This window comes from Nomascus leucogenys, chromosome 8, assembly GCF_006542625.1.
Source record: "Nomascus leucogenys isolate Asia chromosome 8, Asia_NLE_v1, whole genome shotgun sequence".
NCBI classification, from domain to species: Eukaryota; Metazoa; Chordata; class Mammalia; order Primates; family Hylobatidae; genus Nomascus; species Nomascus leucogenys.
Genome location: NC_044388.1, coordinates 41,765,204 through 41,785,982, shown reverse-complemented (window position 1 = coordinate 41,785,982; position 20,779 = coordinate 41,765,204). Strand labels below are relative to the sequence as shown.

At 41.9% G+C, this 20,779-nt stretch overlaps 1 protein-coding gene across 1 annotated transcript in view; it reads right to left on the bottom strand.

Moving 5' to 3' along the window:
• Nucleotides 1-1,628: 1,628 nt before the first annotated feature.
• The window catches only part of KCNU1 (potassium calcium-activated channel subfamily U member 1), a 151,878-nt gene continuing 132,727 nt past the window's right edge, over nt 1,629-20,779 (bottom strand). The window contains 5 exon segments of the mRNA XM_003269570.3: nt 1,629-2,037; nt 4,509-4,627; nt 6,393-6,587; nt 14,821-14,960; nt 18,531-18,605. Of these exon segments, the coding sequence (XP_003269618.3) occupies nt 1,629-2,037; nt 4,509-4,627; nt 6,393-6,587; nt 14,821-14,960; nt 18,531-18,605 (938 nt within the window).

Sequence of the window (20,779 nt, the reverse complement as noted above, 5' to 3'; positions counted from 1 at the left end):
ATCAAATACTTTTAAAAATTAGGATTGAGATTTAGAGACAGTCAGTTAAAGCTTTGATATGCCTAGAACTCTACCTATATATTTGGAATTGCACGAAGATATATCTTGCCATATATATGGAAAAGCAAAGTCTATCTGAAAAGGGGGAAGGATGAAGATGACTTTGGTAGACTTCAAAAAGAATTTTTAAATTTCCTTGGTTCCTGACAAATTTCCTTACAATTACTCTATTTTCCACATAGATTGAGTTGATTTCTTTACAACCAAAGCTTAACTGATGCAAAATTGTATTTCCTCTGGATGGATATTTTTGTGTTTCTTTAGTTTGTTTTATTTTCTTTATTAGTATATTTCAAAGTATAATGTCTACAAGTGCTGGAGTGAAATAAACCAGGTTTGGATGTTGATTCAATCACTTACTAGCTGAATGGAATAATTTGGACATACTTACAGTAAAAATATTATTTATTCTTTTATCAGAAATTCATATTTAACTGGGCATGTTTATTTGATCTGGCAACACTATTTGTGACATAGTTTCTTGCCCTGCAAAACAGAAGCAACAATATCAAATCAGCAAAGATATTGTTAAAAATGTCAAGGATATTATAAATGTTATATAAACAATTTACAAAACAATAAGTGTTATGTAAAACAATTTAAGAGAAATGGTTAATTATTTTCTTTCTCCCTCCACCCCCCTTTTACCTGTGTTGTATTGATAATGCAAGGAGCTTGCTTACAAAGTTCATCGTTGTAAGACAACCAATTGGGAGTGGATACATCCTAGATATGCTGAACTTTTGTTTACAATGTAAACAGTAACCTCTAGGTGAAATGACTTAATTGTAAGATAAGGTTTATAGAGCAGTGGATTGCTTTGCTTTGGAATATGGAATAGGGAAATGTTTCAGACCTTTTATGCAATGATGTCTCTGTTCTTGAATTAGATAATTTGAAAGGTTACATACTTTAATCTATCTTATTTCACTCAGGCACCCCATCCCAGGATACTCTAACATTCATTTTTATGAAACCTCTACTATGTTCCAGGCATATGGCCAGGTCTTATAGACAAATTGTTTTCCAATTCCAGTCACATCTCCTCTTCTGGTGCTTCTCACCTCCTATAAAAAGAAATGAAATAAAAATACAATGGAGTAACAAAAAATACGATGGGGAGGGAAAGAGGGAAATATATACTACTTTACTATTTGCCTGTTCTGGGATAAAAGAAAATGTAAGATTCTTGATTGAAGGGGGTCTCTTTACTTCTTTCCTATGTCTGAGTAATTCTCATTTTTATCTTGATTACCTGTATTTCCTGACCTGGGGAATCCAGCAAGTACTGGAGGACTTCTTTAATGCAGCTCAAATTAACATGTTTTCTAGTCAGGAGCAATGAACTTTCCTTACAGAAGCATTGATCATATATTTCTTTATTTATCACACAAGATCCAGTGGCATTAGACTTTTGTCTCATCCGAAACAGTGTGGCCTTCATGAACCACTAAGCCATGGGCAGAAAAATGGCATGCTTCCATTCTTATTTTCTTTGTTAAAAGTTAGCTTCTCGGGAGATGATTTGTAAGCAGCAAGTTAAGAGCACGTGAAGAGTATGGGTAGGTCTATAGTGGCTCTGAATGTGCAAAGGGGTCCTCATCATAAACCTCCTCATCTGAGGTTTTCCTTTCATTTTCTTTTGCATTGTCACCTAAAGGTGTCTGGGATGATATAATACTGTTTGTTCTACTCTGATTCCATGCTATTTGCTTAGGAACAGAGAGGGAGTTAGTTCTCGGCTGGTAAGAATAGACTGGTGAATACAATATCTCAGTAACTGAATCAATGGTGGGAGGACAGTTTGTGTCTGAATGTGTCTCTGTTGTCTGTGATGCTTTATTTACAATTTCATATGACTTTTGCAATGAAAACTCTTCATTCCTTTTATAACAAGCAGTGCTGAAGGGTATGGCACAAAACACAAGATCTGAAGGCAGCAGCTTGAACTCATTGGCTGGCCGGGTGATCACAAACCTGTAAGACAAATCAAAGATAAATGCTGAGCCTCTGCAGCTGGCCAGTGTGGCAACAGGCAGTGGCCCAAATAAAGAGGTCATTTTGCTGGGCCCAAAGAGGAAACGTTTTTGTTTTGTTTTGCTTCATGGGTTTCTGATTAATAGTAAATAGCTATTTAGTACTTACTCCTGTAGCACAGTGCAAGAGAAGAGGTTCTAGAGTAGGAATGAGAGGGCTGGCTTTCATCCCTGCCTCTGAACCCAACCACTTCTGACTCTTGGCATGGTGTCCTCCTTCTCTGGGCCTTGCTGCGCTCATCTTTTGTTCCAGTGGGAGGAGGGGGAAGACTGTGGTTTGGACTGGTTGATGTCTAATGGCCTTACTCCAGGTCTATTTGATTTTAAAAGTCACTATACTCATGAATTCAGCTGGCACAATATTGACCACATAGCCAAGCTTTGTCAACAGAAAGATGACATATATTTCAGGTATTTTCATCCTGACTTAGACCTACTCTAACCTAATGCTTATGCCACCAGCTTTCCCACAGAATATAGCCTGGCCAATGGAGAAAAGCATTAGAAAAAAACAGTTTCATGTGAAACCCTGACTAGCAAGCAAATAGCAAATGTTAATGAACCCTAAAGAATATCCAGAACCCTTAACACAGCATCAGGTACATAGCAAATGCCCAAAAATGTGAGTTGAGGTAATGAGTGCAACAGTGCTTATGTGGGAACATTGAGGCAGGGTAGCCTTGTATGGCTTTCATCCTGCATTGCTTCACTAGTGCCTCAAATGATCACCTCTTTCCTAGCATAGATCTCAAGGCACCATTGAATTTCCTTCACTGAATAACCTACCCACTTTTATCTTTCCCACTGAGTCGTCTGTAACCTCAATTCTATTTTTAAAAACATCTGCTGAACAAGATCACATATTCTGTTTAAAACAAAAACATCAATTTTTCCCCTGAGATCAAGTATTAATATAAGCTGTATATTTTCCCAGTTATTATGTTGCAAGGGCTGTACAGAGGTGTTAGGGGGAGGGGTGGAGTTCAGGCAGAGAGGGAGAGAGAGAGCTTTTTCCAGAACATTACTCCTCCCCCGTTGTCTTGGTGGTGGGTACTATAAAGCCATGGCACCTTCCTTCCCCATCCATCAGAGTCGTCTGTAGACCTCGATGCTTATTTTGTTCTTTGGCACTTGACATGCTCTTCCTTTCAAACTCTAGTGCAGCCATCTTTTTACATGCCTACAGTGTCTATGTGGTTTACAACTCCAGCATTCAGACATATTGCTATGACTTCCAGTACCCAATGATCTTTACTTCCAAACCACTTTCTTGGCCATGTCCTAGCTGTTTTAATTCCTAACATTGTTCCACCTCTAAAATGTTACATTTCAATAAATCACTGCTGACTACAACTTCTCATCATACTTTCTCTCTCACTCCCTTAACTCTGAGTACATCTACTATTCAGTGCATTGGGATTTCCAATCTTTCTTCTTTCACTGTATGGTCTAGGATTGCTTCACAAATCCACAATAAGCCTCCTCTTCCACTCCTCTCAGCAGCTAATCTAAACATTGACTCCTTTCTCAACTCCTGATACTATTTCTTCCATTTTTTTGTCTCAGCAATGACTGTGCACTGAGAAATCCTAGTGCAAAATAAAAATTCCCATACACACAGCCCTCACCTAGAGCTAGATCTGCCTTGGCATCTCTTCTTTTCCTCCTTTTCTCCTGTGGGCCAAAAAAATTGTTGCTGTTATTTTCTATTCAAGACCACTCCACTTTGAGTAATTTGGCTTCCTTCTCCTTTCTCCTGGAACAGGTTCCATCGATCTATTTCCACCCTATTCCTTTCAATTTCTTCTTCCCTTCTGAATCCTGTCCATTCCCACTGTGAGGATCTTAGTCTGGGCATATACCATTGTGTTGTCTCTAGACTGTAACCTCTCCTTTCCCTTTCCCCTCCACATACATTTCTATCTTCCTCAGGGCTGTCAGAGTGGTCTTTCTTTAAATTGAAAGATGAACATATCACCCCCATGATTTATATGTAAAAAGCACCATGGCTAAAGTTGATCTCAATCAATATCTACCCAATGAGTCCAACAGAAAACAAGTACATCTTTCAAATGTAGATAGTGGCATTCAGCTTTAGAAAGTTGTACAGACATGGATGAGGAGTAAGTTACAAAATTGAAACGTGGAGCTGATTTAAAATCTAGCTCCACATTTCAATTTTCACTGGGGGACAGAGACTCCATTCTTCTTACATGGCCAATATTAATAGGACCCTAATTATTCATCCCTCTTGTTTATACCCATCCCTCCTTATTCTTACATAGTTCTTTATTTCCCATGCACCCTTCCTTGCAACTGTGGACCCTGAGCTCTGGAATTCTCTTTCACATTGAATAAAGTAGCTTTGGTTCTTATGCTTGAATGGGTAGATGGTGCTTTCCAATCTAGCACACTCCCCTTTTGTTTTCTGGGTTGAGCTCCTCTTCATCAATTATTCGGTATAAGCCAACACACAGGATTCCAAAAAGATCTAGTGAGCCACAGAACAGTTGTCCAAAGGTGTTTCTTGGCTGGAGAGAGAAGAGACAAAAATATGTCTGCTGGGCACTTTGATCAAGCAATTATAAGCACTCACTGGAGTGTCGTTTGCTTTACCTGGTAGTAGAAGCTTGGAAAGCCATTTCCTAATATCTTTGTGGTGGCACTGCCAGGTGGATAGGTAATTAAGAGTATGATTAGTTCTGAAACTCTAATCCCGTGATTGTTTTTATCATTCTGGCTCTTTCAAGAGCTTCTGGTGGGTGTGGTGTGACATGTTGTTGTGCTTGTCCTTATTACCATTGCCATTCTGGTAACCACTATGAATTAACAATGAGCCACAGGTTGGAAAACGCAGCTTTTGAGATAATGAGTTGGGATGTTAAATGACCTCTTGAGAGTCATCTTATCCTACTGCAAAACAGATCACAGTCCCAAATACTTGTCTGGACCTTATTCTCGGGCTATAGCCAAGATCATTATGAATAGACAACAATTTCAAGCCCCTGCAGAAGCAAATGGGCTCAGCAAGGTCAAAAGAGATCAATCCATCCAGTTCTGTAATTCCTCAGGATAAAGAACAAAGGCAGGACATGGCATAAATGGAGACAGGAGGGAGAGGAGTGGGGACAAGTCTACCGTCCTCTTTGATGCCAACAGGAAGTTGCTAGCAACAGTTTCCTGGGCTTATATACACTTACAAGTCCACCTGTAGGTGAGCAACCTGGGACTACAGAAATGCAAAGGACCAGACTACAAAGAGGGAGCTTCTGGAATGTGGTTTACACCTGAAATGCTAATGCACAGGGCATGGGTCTTGTCCCTTTTGGCAGCACACATCAACATGCACCAGGTATAGTATTCTACCCAGGGGTTTTGCTAATGTCCTCTGAATCAACAAAAGATGTTTCCTTGGAAAAGCCTGCCCCTAGCAGTAACACTGGACAACTGAATGCAATGCCAATTAAAACCAAACCAGAAGGCACCACAGTGACAAGTAGATTTCTCATTTCTTGGCTGGACCCTACTCTGATTCCCAAATGCCTGAATGCCCTGTTAGAATTTTCCAGAATTATTATCTTCTCCCTTGCTGTAATCTACTGTTTACAGGCTCCCTTGGCTAAGAAAATGCAAGCATTTTCCACTGGTTCGTGCAGCCAGATTCTTAGACCCACGTACAGAAGTCTTCTGCCTGATTTCAGCTGACCTTATCAGATTTCTTTAGCATTTTAAATATAGGGAGAGTAGGCAGGCCCAGGGTCAAACTGCTGTAGCTGGGTCCCTGCTCTGACACTGATTGACAATGTGGTCTCTGGCAAGTCCTTGCTTCTCTGAGCTCCAGTTTCTTGATCTGTTAAATAGAATTAATAATAATGCCTACCATATAAATCCATGGACAGATTAAGTGGAAAAAATACTAAAAAAGACAAGCACAGAGAAAATACTCAATAAACATTAGCTGTTATAATTATTATGAATACCCTTGTCATGGTACAAAGTTGCCAGGCCTCTCTGATGCTCCCTGTAGATTCGGGTTATTTATCTAGAAGATGGGGATAATAACAATTGCTTTATCTACTTCCCACAATTATTATAAAAAATGAATATAACATATGAACACACTGTGATTTGTAAAATACTCTATGAATAATATAAACTTGTATTTTTTTTTTGTTATTTTTATTGTTATCATTTCTGTGCTATGGGACATCTATGAACCCAAATAGCCTGGACCATTTTCAGAAGCTCAGAGAGGTAAGGAAGTGAAAGACTGAATTCTGAGAAGAGTAGACTCACATTAATGTCTGATAAAATGGTTTCGTGTAAGGACAGAAGCCCCAGCTTACACCGGTTTCTTCCAGACAAGAGCGTCGTGCAGCTATCTGCCACATCATAGACCTTATCCTTATCTAAATGTTGTTCCAGCTGAGAACTTACTCCTCCTGTCACCAGCATCTGAAGCAATTCCAGGACATGATAATTGTAGAAGGCCTGGAAAACAAGGAAAAGCCACATGCAAAGTCAGAAGAGCCAATATGTGAACTGTGGAGGGGTATAGGCTTGGAGATTTAGTGGGCATTGCTATTTAACATGGACCTGATGGTGTAGAACAGTGTTTCTCATTATCATTATCTAATGCAGCTGAAGGATGGCAGTTTGGGTACTGTGCTAGGTTAGGCCAAGTGCAGAGAAAACAATACTGACCCAGTTCCTGTTCCTTGGAGATTACACTGCAGATGAAGAAGAAAGTGGATAACGATACTGACACAAGGCATTCCCCTCTTCCCAAAATGACCAGAGGAGGTATATATGTCAGGCCACAGATACCCTAATCATCATCAATGTATATTTAAAAATACATATATTTACTGAGACGTTCTGTAGATTTTCCAGTGGGGAACTAATGATATTATTGTCATCTATACTTGAGCCTTCTGGATGTGAATTTACTTATAATCCTTTGGTTTGTGACCTATTTAGGGACAGATATTGACATAGGTCTTATTAGTATTTGGATTTCCCATAGCTCTCATTATACTTTAGAAATTATAGGTGTTTAATAATTAAATGGATAGGGTTTCAGAATCTTTGGCATCCAAACGAAACCAGAGGAAGACATGGCAAACTTCTTATTTTGCAATGAGCTTGAGTCTGAATAATCCCAGCCATTTTAATAAAGTCTCTTTCTCCAGGATTGCTACTACATTCAGTGTGGACCAGGCATTAAAATACATGGAAAGGTCATTGGAATATATTACCCACTAGGTTTTCTCAAATTTATTGAATATATAATATTTTTAATTTTTCATCCTTCATTTTATCTAAATTAGACTTTTGCTTTATTAAAAATGAGAATTTCTATTTTTATATATTATCTAAATGCAATCATTTTTCTTTTATAATAAATATCAGGAATAACTTCAATTGTTATTCATTTACCATTTATTTTCTCTACTTTCAAATTCAGGGATCCATCTTCTGAAATCTGGATTATCATAGGAACCTCTTTACTTCTTGTTCTGCCTTGATTTTCTTCTCATCTGCAACCCATTGTTTACAATGCTTCCATTGTAAACAAAGCAATTCCCAGAAACACAAATCAGATCATGACCTCCCCCTCCTCAACCTTTTAGTATCCTGACACAAAACCAGGTCCTCTGTCTCCACCATGGCCTTCAAAACCTTCAGGATCTGATGCAGCCCCCTTCCCAGGCTTGTTTCCTCCGTGACCTGTTCCCTCTGGGGCATACTAGTCTACGTGCAGGTGCTTAAGCGGTTCTTTTACCGCTTCATGCCTTTGCTTTTGAAACTCTGGTTCATCAGCTTTGTGACTTTTTCCTGGGTCTTCTAAGCAGAATGAAATTTCTCTTTCTTTGGGATTCCATGGGCATTGGGTTTTACTTAATTTCATTCTTCTATATTTTACAGTTTTTTACAGTTAGTTGCTTGTATGAAACACACTTGAGTTTGAATCCTGGACTGTCATATCCCAGCTGGGTGCCTTTGGGCAATTCATGGTTTTTTTTTTTTTGAGACAGGGTCTCACTCTGTTTGTTGTCTAGGCTAGAGTGCAGTGGTGTGATCTCGGCTCACTGCAACCTCTGCCTCCTGCATTCGAGCAATTCTCCTGCCTCAGCCTCCCAAGTATCTGGAATTACAGGCGTGCACCACCACACCTGGGTAATTTTTTTGTATTTTTAGTAGAAACACGGTTTTGCCATGTTGGCCACGCTGGTCTCAAACTCCTGACCTCAAGGGAGCCACCTGCCTTGGCCTCCCAAAGTGCTGGGATTACAGGCATGAGCCACTGTGTCTGGCTGATTGTTTGTTCAGCAACAGTTTTATAATCTTTAAAGTTGACGTGGCAATACTTACCTTCTAGCATTGCTTGTGGGATTAAATAAAATATACTGCACACATTGCTAAATTGTTTTCTTTATCATTGCTTCTCATGTATCTGGATCATCTGAAGTGACATTAATGAGTGTAGATTTCTGGGATCCCAGATCTCCTGGATCAGAATACATGGACAGGAGTGGGAATTGGAATTTAAAGAGCACCCTGAGTGGTTCTGGCACTGGTTGTCCTCAGATCAGACTGAGCAATACTTCCTGAAGACGATGTGCTCCTTCAGAAGATAGGCTATGTCTACATAACACTCATATCCTCAGTAGTGCACTGAACAAGGCAGGTGTTTGAAAGCTGTAAGAATATTGACTTCAATGGATAGGTAATTTTTAACAAATAAATATTGCTGGTAAAATGTAGACGTGATTGGGACAAGTTGACAAGAAATAATATAATCTATATGAATTAGAAGATAATAAAAATAACTTTTACAGTATTTTTTAGGTTAAAAGATGACTTCACCCTAGTCCCCAGACTAAAGGAATTTCCGGAGTGATGTCTTCCTCCTTATGTTTCTTCTTTGTTATATCCCACTACCACCTGGGAGGGTGCTTATGGAATAAAATCCCCAATATCCTGGCGGGGAGGGGGGGGTAGTGGAGGACATAAATCCAGGTTCAGCCACAATCCCTTTAAGAACATGTGGCCATAGTGTAGAGTGATCAAACGTAATGCTGTTAGAATAATTCTCCACTGATTAAAGAAAAGGTGTAAATTCTAGGGTTATCCTGGTATCAACAGTTCTAGGGAAACATGTGCTTTACATATTTAACTGAGAGAGGCTTAGCTTTTGAATATATCATTTCTTCAGTTCTGACATCAAAAGGATTATAATTCTATATTGAGAAAAATAATGGGATTTACATGTCACCCATATGCTGTGAGCTCATCTCCTATTCTTATTATTTGGGGTTCTCTGGCACAGACCTTTCTCAATATCTCTTTCTATCTTCCCTTTCCCTCCCTCCCTCCCTCCCTCCCTCCCTCCCTCCCTCCCTCCCTCCCTCTAGTTCTCTCTCTCCCTCTTGTTCTCTCTCTCCCTCCCTCTTGTCTTTCACAAGAAAATCTGCAAGTTGAAGGGCACTTGAAATATTTCGGACTTTCAAATTTGGTCAATCTTTCTAATATCATCTTAATTTACTGGAACTTGGACTTTCAATGTTAGAAAATGTTGCTGCCCAAAATGTTAACTTTCAGCTACTGTGAATGTTGTGGTCCCTGTCATAACCTAGAATATTACCTGATGGTATAGATGCTAACATCCTAGCCAAATGCTGCTTTTCATTCTGAGAATTCTCAAAGACCTTAAGATCAAACATTCTTTGGGAAATACTTCTAATCTCAGAGTGAGAATATAGGACAGGAAAACTGCAACTAACAAGCCAAGTGACCTTAAGAATGTCATGTAATTTGTGTGGGCTTGAATTTCCTTATAAATAAGGGAAAGTGCTCCCCAGGTTCACATCTAGTTTTGAAAGTCTTTTGTTGTAGAACCAGATAGGAACCCTGCATATGGGCCTGGCTGCCCCACCATATTTGAATGTTTACAGCACTGAACTGATAGAGGATTAAAAGCAAATCTGAATTATATCCTATAGGCATATTTCTTCAGCTGGGTCAGGAGTTTAGGGTAGTATACCAGGAACACTTGAAGCCATTTTAATGTCAACTGTATCAGAAGGTTTGGAGGGAAAACCCATTATTTTACATTGAAAAAGCTAGCACAGGTCTATCAAGGGATAGAATTTTTAAAATTGCATGAAAATGTAAACAAAACCTTAGTATTTCTAAGCAGTAACAAGTTCACAGCACATGACTGTGGGCTTTGTGGCCTTCTTGGGATTCGCACATTTATTCTTGGTGTTTATTAGGGGCGATGGAGAGAGAACACATGGGAAGGAAGCGGGCCCTTAATATCCAGTTGAAAATACAGTTCACTGGGATTGAAGTAATGGCTGGTGTTCTCATCTTGTTTCAGAAACTGCTGAAGCATTAGCAGATACATTCAGGGAGCCTGTCCTGAATGCATCTGCTCTTAGCCTTGACCTTCTGTATAGTGTGGGTATCAGGGAAACCAACGTTTAGAGTCTAATTGCAACCTCTGTAACCTCTTATGTTGCAATGGGACACAGATCTCTTGGTGCATTAAGCTGGGCTGCAGGTTGGAAGTGTCAAACCCAGAAGACAGTCTTTGTGGAGGGATATTATGGATAAAAGGGACATGCAAAATTGGGCAAAATGACTGACTCCTGCCTCCTACACCAGACTTCTGGCTGGAAATCGGAAAACTCTCTCAGAATAGAGGAGAATAGGATTCTGTTTATGTTATGCCTCTCTGTTGGTCCTGCATCCTAACTTGAAGGGAATGAATTCCAAAATCTTCTTAACAACAGACGTCTCTTGTGCAACTGAATCTTATGCAGGTGCCTCTAATATACCACAGATGAAAGTGGAGTTACTCTGATGGAGGGGAGAGGTGTGGGTGAGCAAGGCAGGGTGGGTACATCTCCTTCTTTCTACACAGAGCATTGTCAGGGAAGGAGCCCTCTAAACTAAACTTGAAAATCTCTGTGTTGCAAGAACACTGATCATTACAGAAATAGATTTTTGGAGGGGCAGTTGATTGTGGCAGCGAGGAATGACTCTGGGATCACATACACTTGGATCTGAAAACCAACTTGTTACTGGTAAATGATGCAGCCTTTGGCAGATTATTTACCCAGCTAAGCTTCCGTATTTAACAGGAGAATTAAACCAGGTAATGGAGGTAATGCACTTAGTGAATTCCTTGGCTCTGGGTAAGTGCTTGAGAGATGTTACTCTTCTTAAGATCAATAGCTATTATTTTTGATATTATCTCAACAAGAAAACTCATCTAAATAAATTGCCTAGAGACCTATGTAGGAAAAGGTATGATCTGGGGGACGAGAACTGTGGTCATCAGCAATGTCTGCCTTGGGGGTCTGTGGGGGTCACAGCTCCAGGACCCACAACTCCCTTTCTAAGTTAATGGGGAGATCGAGGTCATTGCCTTCCTACCAACCCTCAGCCAGGAGATGCTCCAGCACATATGGAGAATAAATGAAGTGTTTGAGAACGTATTCAGGAGCCGCTGTAGTGACTCTAGATGTTGTTTTTGGAAGGTGATAAATGTTCTCTTCCTCTCCGAGGGTATTTCCATGTGACTAGGTGGTAAGATCCAGAGTCCACCCAAAATCAAGTGGTCCCCAGAATAAAGGAGACAATGAGATTGGAGGCTCAGTCTTGATCCTTGGGTCTTTCTTTGGTGATGGGAAGCCACCTCCACACTGATAAGGGCCCACAGAACCAGTAGAATCAGGTGCAGGGAGAAGGGAAACAAGAGAAGGAAAACAAAAATTATCAGCATTCACAATTATTTCCAATGGCCCAGTTCACTCATCATTAAATAGTGTTACAGTGTGTTCATTTTGCTGTGGTGTACAACATTAAAGATTCAAGAGCTGGGGCAGAAAACTGCTAGGTAGAGATTTAGAGGTTCAAGATTCAGTTGGCACCCTTGACATAGAAGATGCCTTCTTCCCGGATGCTCCATTGCTGTCCCTGCCCAAATTCAGTTGAGCAAATGCCAGTCCTAAAATAAGTACTTACCAAGAGTTCTGAAGGCGAAGCTGATGATCCACTGCGTGTTGTGACCTCATGCGATGACCCCAGTTTTAGGTCACACTATGTGGCTTTTATTCTCTATGTAGCACATTTTGTTTTCCAGCAAGAATCTTCCTGTTCCACCGAGTGAAGCCCATTGACCCAATATCTGAAGGCAGCCTGGGAAGAACCTGCACTCTTTAGACCACCCAAGACCAATGTCACGATCAGGTGCTGAGCGGTGGGAGGAATCAGGCTCATGACCAAATCTGTGTTCCTCATACTGGCTTGTGGTTGTGTGTTCATTCGTTTTTGTCCTTACTCTTCCAGCCCTTCCCTGTCCATCCTGCCCTTCTGACCAACTCTAAATAGAATCTGTGGCTCTATTCCTGCCTGTGTGAGCCGGTGGTGTTTAATTAAGTCTCAATTTTAATTTAAGGCATGAAGCTGCCTGACATCTAAGGATCTCTGAAGAGAACTGGGACCTGAAACCCATCTGAAATGTATCTGCAGACAGGTCAAGTTCAGTGAAAGTCACCTCCTGCCTGACACTCCAGTCATTAATTCCAGGCGAGTTAATTGACATATCAGTGAGACAGTGATATAACACTTTCTCTGACAGAGCCACCTTCTCAGAAAAGTAACCTGACTTGACTTCCTCTAGTACCTCCCTGGCTCAATGAAGGCCGAGCTGCTTAACTCTTTTGGAGCCTTGCACTCTACCAATTTGTTTAATGTTAAATTACCACTGAAGTGGTATTCTCTCTCTAAGAGCTTGATGGGGTGTATGAGACCCCTACCACGGCTTAGAGAGGCAGAGCCCAGGGCAACACAATCTCATGCCGAATGGCATTGATGTCAGGAAGGGGATGGAGATGCCCAGCCGTGCTCCCTTAAACTTGCTAACTGTGCCTTGAGGCATTCCTGAAATTCAGGCATGATGCCTCTCATTGTAGACCTCCAGGAGGCAGCAAGTTCATCAACTGTGCTCAGATTCTTCTTCATTTAAGCATCTGCATATTGACATCCAGGCAGCAAGTTCATCAACTGTGCTCAGATTCTTCTGCATTTAAGCATCTGCATATTGACATTGCAGCTCTTCCCTTGAAAATCCCGGGCAGGAGGAGTGTAGGAGGCAGTGGGTTATGTGGCTTTCCTTTGGAAGAGTTTTTGCAAGTCATTCACAAATGGCTACACAACGATCTCATGAGTCTCGGTCAATTTGAAATTCCTTTAACACCCTGGGGTATACTCTGTAGAAAGCAGAAAAGTTCCTCTTCGAAGCTCATCTTGGTTTAAAAATAAAATAATAGACACTAGGAATAATAGCTCCTTACTCCAAAGCCTCCTATCAACTATTAGTTCTTACACTTTCACCCGGTTATTTGCTTTGGCTTACTCAGGCATGCCTGGACAGACCCAGGCAAGTCTTAGCTCATAGCTTATGCACCTTCTTTATGTGGAAATGTTATTGCTTCCTTAAACCTTTCATAAGCAACTTCCTCTCCTTCTTCATTCTTCCTTGCACTTACCTATTTAGGAAACTTTTAGGTTATTAGCAAATTGGGTATCAGTTTAAGACTGTGAGTTCCAGCTCCAGCCAATGGATGCAGGACACAGCAGTAAGGATGACCCAAATGCATAAGGGATAAATATGTCTGCTTTTCCTTTGTTCAAGTGTTCACAATGCTCTTGCCATTGTTCCATCTGCCATTGAGCACCCTTTCTGCAGAAAGTAAAGATTGCCTTGCTGAGAGGTCTTTTGTCTCCATGCTGACTTTTCTTCGCAGCACCAATTATCTATTTCTAACAACTCCCACCTCACTGCTTCTGAATGCTGTGTTCTCTCCTCTCCCCCAGAGCTGGGGTCACCTGCTGCCTTCTCAGCATTGCCTTCCCTGAGAAGGCAATGTTACTGAATCTTGCAATTCCTTCCCCAAATTCCTCATTTCCTATCTCACATCTCCTTAGCCCTTTAACTGGCATCCCTCTGTGTTACTTATTTATCATGCATATGTCAATCCCCTCCACTCAGCAGGCCCCAGGTGTCATTCTCACACTGTGGATTCCCCAGCACCCCAACAGTGCCCTGTGCAGAGTAGGCGTGTTCAGTGGGCATTTGTAGGATGAATTAATTCCACCCAGGGGAATCCTAATGGATGGAAAAGGTCTGCCAGGTGGCTAAAGAGGTGCTGAAAACTAAAGAACAACCATGTAGTCAACAATGCCCCCCATGAGAGGAGGAACTTGGAGGGAGATTTGACTTAGCTCTGAGCAAAACTCACCAGCAAAGGCCAGAGCTTCTTCCTTGAAACCCGGGATCCCTTTATGGCCAATTTCCACATGAGCTGTTGGGAGGATTTTAGAGAGAAGGGAAAGTGGTATCTCCTGAGCTCTCATCCCAAGGGACCTGGTCTGCAGTGATGCCTTAGAAGCTGAGAGGCTGACACTCACTCTTCCTGGCATCAGGGGTTCTGGCTGCAAGGGCCTCAAGTTTTTAATCTTGAAAATGTTGCTTCCCACACCAAGTGTTATGAGAAAAGATTAGTTAATGTATGGGAACAAGCTTGTTTTTGAAAATCAAAGAGAACTTAGAACTGTGAGGTGTTATCATCTACTCAGCCCTATACCACCTGCTCACTTCTCTGCAGAGGGCTTGGTTTTGGGGGCTCTGTGGCTTAGCTTTTCTTACCGTGGCCAGGAGAGAATCCAAGAAGCTGCCAGAAAAAACAGTGCCCATAGAAAAGGCAGTGCTGAGATGCAGATTTGTTTCTTGGAGGGACCCTTCCAGTCCACCAAGCTGTTCAATAAAGTGAATGTTGGAAGGATTTTCTGCAAGGCAAGAGGCAAAAAGGAAAGACAAGCAGATCAGAGTGCCATCCATGCAGGCCAAGGGGTGACCACTTGATCAAAAGATCTGATGTCTACTTTGGGGTCTCTGTGGGATCTACCCCTATTTCAGTACATTTTTTTTTCTTTCCTTTCCAAATATCTTCCTTCCCACAAAAGACACAGTTCTATTGGGTACATTCACCATCATGGGGGCATTGCTGGAGCACAGGCTGTTTCTCAAGAAGTGTTCTGATTGTCATCCTTGTATAATTTATCTTTCAAACCAGGATATTTTGGGGGAGCAAAAGGGAGCATGCTCAACAATTGTCCTGGAATCATAGGAATAAATAGGAACACATGGTCACCCCAGTTAAAGTCTTTTATTTCTCAAAATACTATGAGATAGATGACTTGGTGTTTACTTGGGTTCCTAGAGTCACTTATGCCCAGTGCCTTTCAAAATTTAATGCACATATGAATAACTTAGGGATTTGGTTGCAATGTAGATTCTGATTCACTGGATCTAGGGTGAGGGCTGAGAGTCTACGTGCCCAGCCAGCTCCCAGATGCTGCTGATGTTGCCGATTCATGGACAGCACTCTGTGTGGCAAAGGCTTAGGGAATCATCCTAACTGAGGCCAGTATACCAGTAGCCAAACTATCCATCAGCATGTCTATACTGGCCCCAGGCTCCAACTCAGACCCTTGTAGGCAGCCTCTGAGGTGAATACAGCTGGTCATTGTGGTCCATGAGAGGAGATGCACAGGCTGCCTTTGTTCCTAGACTTTTTTTTTTTTTTTTGAGATAGTCTCACTTCATCACCCACGCTGCCCAGTGGCACAGTCACTGCAACCTCTGCCTTCCAGGTTCAAGCAATTCTCATGCCTCAGCCTCCCAAGTAGCTGGAATTACAGGCATGTACCACCATGTCCGGCTAATTTTTGTATTTTTAGTAGAGACAGGGTTTCACCTTGTTGGCCAGGCTGGTCTCAAACTCTTGACTTCAAATGATCCACCCGCCTCAGCCTCCCAAAGTTTGTTTCTAGAATCTTCTTTCAAGAATGTTTGTCTCAAGAACAGCATTGGAAGATAGAGATGGTGTCTCCCACAGGAGCAAAGGGAAGGCATGCTTACTGCCTGTCATAAAAGACTCTGGTTTCCTGAGTTCAGGTTCCTATCCTAAAGAGCAATCCACTGTGGGTACAGGTGTCACGTGGCCCTCTTCATGTCACCTGCTGGAAAGCAGGGCTTGGGCAACCAACACAAAAATGAGGATACTCTGGCTGCTGTTATTACTCTGAGTAATAAACTGGTTTTGTTTTGTTTTGTTTTGGTCTCTGATCCAGGAGTCTTATATCTTCTGCCAGCATCCATGAGACTGGGGTAGGTGCACTTGTTGGTTTGCAAATAGGATATCCTTAGACTTCCCACAGTTCTTGATATTACAGTTCTTGAAATGACCAATCCAAACAAATCTGCTGGACATGTAACTCAGAATCTATTGCTTACTATGACTAGATTATCCCCTAATGCCTTAAATTATTCCTCAGTATGTTTGGAGGAAGTGACGTTAATGAATGAAGTGATATTAATGAATCATTTTCTTCTGAGAACAGCTTTATTTTCATAAAAGATGAGCAAGGTATGACTAATATCAACCCACATCTCCTGTGCACTTCTACGTTCCTCTCCTTGCATTGTGAACCCTCCACACACACACACACACACACACACACACAGACACACAAATATCTCATGAGCCTTTGTCCAAATTCTGCTGTATCATCCTAAACTAGTGGCCTCAGCTTTCCTGGCCATTTCCTTCAGATCCCCATGCATTCTGTACCAAAGTGGTACAGAACATCAGACCTGCAACTCCCATGTCAACATGACCCTTTCCAGCCAGCCAGACAACAAGAACCTGGACAAGCCGGCAGGTAGGTTGTTAGGCTAACTTGACAAGGGCTACTTGGTGCCAGAAACAAAGCCTGTAAGTCCCTGGAGAGTGATCAGATGCACCTCTGGGTCAATGAGAAACTGGCTCATTTCTTCCCAACCACTCTAACTTACACTCTTCTTTGAATTAATGCATTTGGTATATACAGTTGGCCCTCCATTTCCACAGGTTTTGCATTCAAGAATTCAACTAATTGAATTCTTGAATGGAAACCCATGGATGCAGAGGGTTGACGGTATTACACCATTTTATATAAAGGACTTGAACATCATGGATTTTGGTGTCTGCAGGAAGTAGGGCCAGGAGAGGAGTAGAGAGTGAGTGAGTTATGGAAACAATGCCTCACAGATACAGAGAACCAACTGTATACAGCTCAGGAGTGAGAGATGGTTCAAAGGGGAGGAAAAAAGTAAAATGTAATTAAAAACTGCAGCAGACAGCTTCAAGGTGGTTTCCAAATAGGCAAGCAGGTACTAGGATCCAGGGGTCTAGGATCTTCAGAGCTGAACTTCAACAGCCTCTGCTCCACAAAATGGCCAGGAAAGCTAGGTAGCAATGAGGCAGTGCCTCACCTCTCACCTGCTACACTGTCACTCCCAGCTCACATGGTGGTGACACCTACTGATTCCTCTCTAAGTTGCCCTGCTTTGTTTGCAGGACTAAGAGTTCTAGATGTTCATCTAATTTGAGATAAATCCCAGTGGTTTTGGTAATCTTGCTCATAAAATGCCCATTATGCATTTTTCTAGTTAGTAAAATCAGGTCAAATCACAGCCAGGACCAGTTTTTAGAGATCATCTCTGAATTGGTTCAATCTGTGCTAATGGCACCGTTCTCCTTTTGCCTGGGATTTTCTCCTTTTCCCGTCAACTATACTCAGTAGTAAATCCCAATGCATCCCCTGGTGCCCCAGCAATGCGCTCCACCAAAGGCACTTGGGCAGCCTTCCCTGCCTTCCCTCCCTTGTCTTCTGTTCCCAGAGCTCCTCATGCCTAGGGAAGTTTTGTACAGGTGTTGGTGACAGATAACAGCATATTCTGTTAATTCTTTGAGAGGTTTTTTTTTTTTTTTTTTTTTTTTTGCCTATTTTAGGAAAGTATCACTCAGGGCTGGGATTAAGGTGACAGGGGGGAATACACGGGACACAAAATTTGGAGACACCAAGGGTGAGCACCTCCTCTAAGTCTGTACCCCACATGCCTGTCCTGCCTTACCCTGGCCCCAGGCCTGGTGTCACTGCTGGAAAGGAAGGCATCTGACCTGAAGTCCTGTGATGGGTTTGACTAGTCAGTACTGGGAGATTCTTTCTAGCAGTCTTCATATCCGCGGCCCCTCCCTCTGAATAAGACTAAGCTAGTTGCCAGTCCCCCTCCCTCTCTTGGTAACTAGAAGAGTGGAGAAGGCAGATGTCATTTCTGAACCCTGACACCAGATATACCGACCTCCCCAGTTGGATCAAAGCCCAGTGTAACATCCGGGCAAACACTTAAAGCTCTGAGCCCCATTCTGGTTCCTCAGTCCTTTGACTGTGCATTCTAAATAGATTCTTGGAACATCAATTATATATCACAAAAATTTCTCCATTGAATTTTGCCCTCGAAACACCACTTACTCAGTTCAGTAAGGATAGGGACTTTTCGGCAGTTTGATTTCTCATTATGTCCATTTGTGTAACCTGGAGTCTCCTCTGCAAAGAAGAAAAGAGGTCATAAATACAAACAGAATGCCTTACAAAACTTGTCAAAAATGTAGAAGAATATCATGTAACTTGGTGCTTTATCTTAGCAAAGTTACTTTCATGTGCAAATCCCAAATCCTTTACTATGTTTAGACAAAAAATTATCATGTGGGTCTCCTCAGCATCTCCTTTTGATAAATGTGGGGAGGGGAGTGTGTATGCGTGTACGTTGTGGGGTCTTTCTTCTTTTCTTTTTTCTTTTTTCCTTTTTTTGAAACAGAGTCTTTCTCCATCACCAAGACTGGAGTACAGTGGTGCCATCAGAGCTCACTGCAGGCTCCAACTCCTGAGCTCAAGTGATCCTGCTGCCTCAGCCTCCTGAGTAGCTAGGACTTCTGGCACATGCCACCATACCCAGCTTATTTATTTTTATTTTTATCTTTGCAGAGATGGGGACTTGCTATATTGCCCAGGCTGGTCGCAAACTCCCAGCCTCAAGTAATCCTCCTTTCTTGGCTTCCTGAAGTGCTGGAATTACAGGTATGAGCCATCGTGCCTGGCTATGTCTGTTCTTTCTCAATGGCACTTCAAATGACTTACAAAAAAGGCGAAGCTCTCCCAGTAGTTGCTTATTGATGCCACAATTAAGATATGCTTACTCTCCACTGAGTGGCTGTGCTAGGTAACAATTCAGTCAGGCTGTAGCTCAAACCACATCAATTTGCCTGCAGTATTTTTAGGAAACTGCAAATATATGGGTGGTGCTGTCCCCATGAGTGCTTTAGGACACATTGCGAGTGGCTGCTGGCTCCCATTATTCTCTGCCTCTTTGAGCTCCTCACTGGGCTGAGGCACTGCTGTGGTCTCTGCAGAACTGGCTGCCTGCCTGTCTCCATGTGGAAGGCTGTGGGGTTTCTTAAAGACTGAGCTTGGATATCACTCAGAGCCCTTGACCTCTGTGCTCAGGTTGTAGACACATTTCCCTCCTGTCTTCGGAGATAAGGCACTGCAGTAACCTCTGTGAGACTCGACCCCAAAACAGGGGATGCACGGCACTGGCTGACACAGCTTTATCACGTGGTGAGTTTCAAAAAGAAGTATGACATCAGAGGTTTAGTCTCCAACTTAAACTAAAAATGTAAGAGGAAAGAAACGGAATAGAAAGTTGGGTGCAGTGGCTCACACCTATAATCTCAACACTCTGGGAGGCTGACACGTGAGGACTGCTTAAGTCTAGGAGTTCAGGACAATCCTGGGCAACATAGAGAGACCCGTTCTCTACAAAAATTTTTTAAAAAAATAGCTGGGTATAGTGGTGCATGGCTGAAATCCCAGCTACCTAGGAGGCTGAGGTGAGAGGGTCACTTGAGCCCAGGAGTTCAGAGCTTACGGTGAGCCGTCATCACGCTACTGCACTCCAACCTGGGTAACAGACCGAGATCCTATCTTAAAAAAAAAAAAAAGAATTTGGTGGGGAAAATGGGAAAATAGGGTGCCACAAAAAAGAAAAAGAAAAACACACCATAATGGCATTGTAAGTTTTGCTTACAACCGTTGGTTACTTTCTTAAAGTTTTCTCAGGATGTAAGAGGAAAAAAATATTGTAAACCTTCAAGATCTACTTGTAATTAAGATTCCCTGCTGCTTAGAAGAGAGTGAAATCTTTGGAAGGTCCTTTGTTCCCTAAGTGGGGTAATTGGTAGGGGTGAGAAGTGGAATGAATGCAGGTGAGCTCTGTGCTAAGGCCCCCTGAGAAACAGACAATGGGAAGATGGCAGGGAATGGAGCCACTGAGGTGGAGACCAGGAAGGAAAAGGGGAAATCCAAAGAGAAGTTTGTTTCCAGAGGGAATGCTACATACTACAATATTTCACACCTTTTCCACCTCGCTACTGAGATGGAAAAGAGCCATTTCTTGTTAATGCAGAGTAGAGCTGAATATATTTCTGATTTCTACTAAATTTCTGAGTAATGAACGTAGGATAAAAACTGAAGCTCCTCATGAAGAACCCAAGACATTTGGTTTATGTATAGAACCATCAGTGACCTCTGGAATTTGGCAAAATTTTTCAGTTTTTGGTGAGGAAATGGAAGAGCAGAGGGCTAATTGGATTCGCACAGCTGTTAAAGAGGAAGGTTTACACAGGTGGCTAGAGATCATAATTCACTGACAATTCTTACTC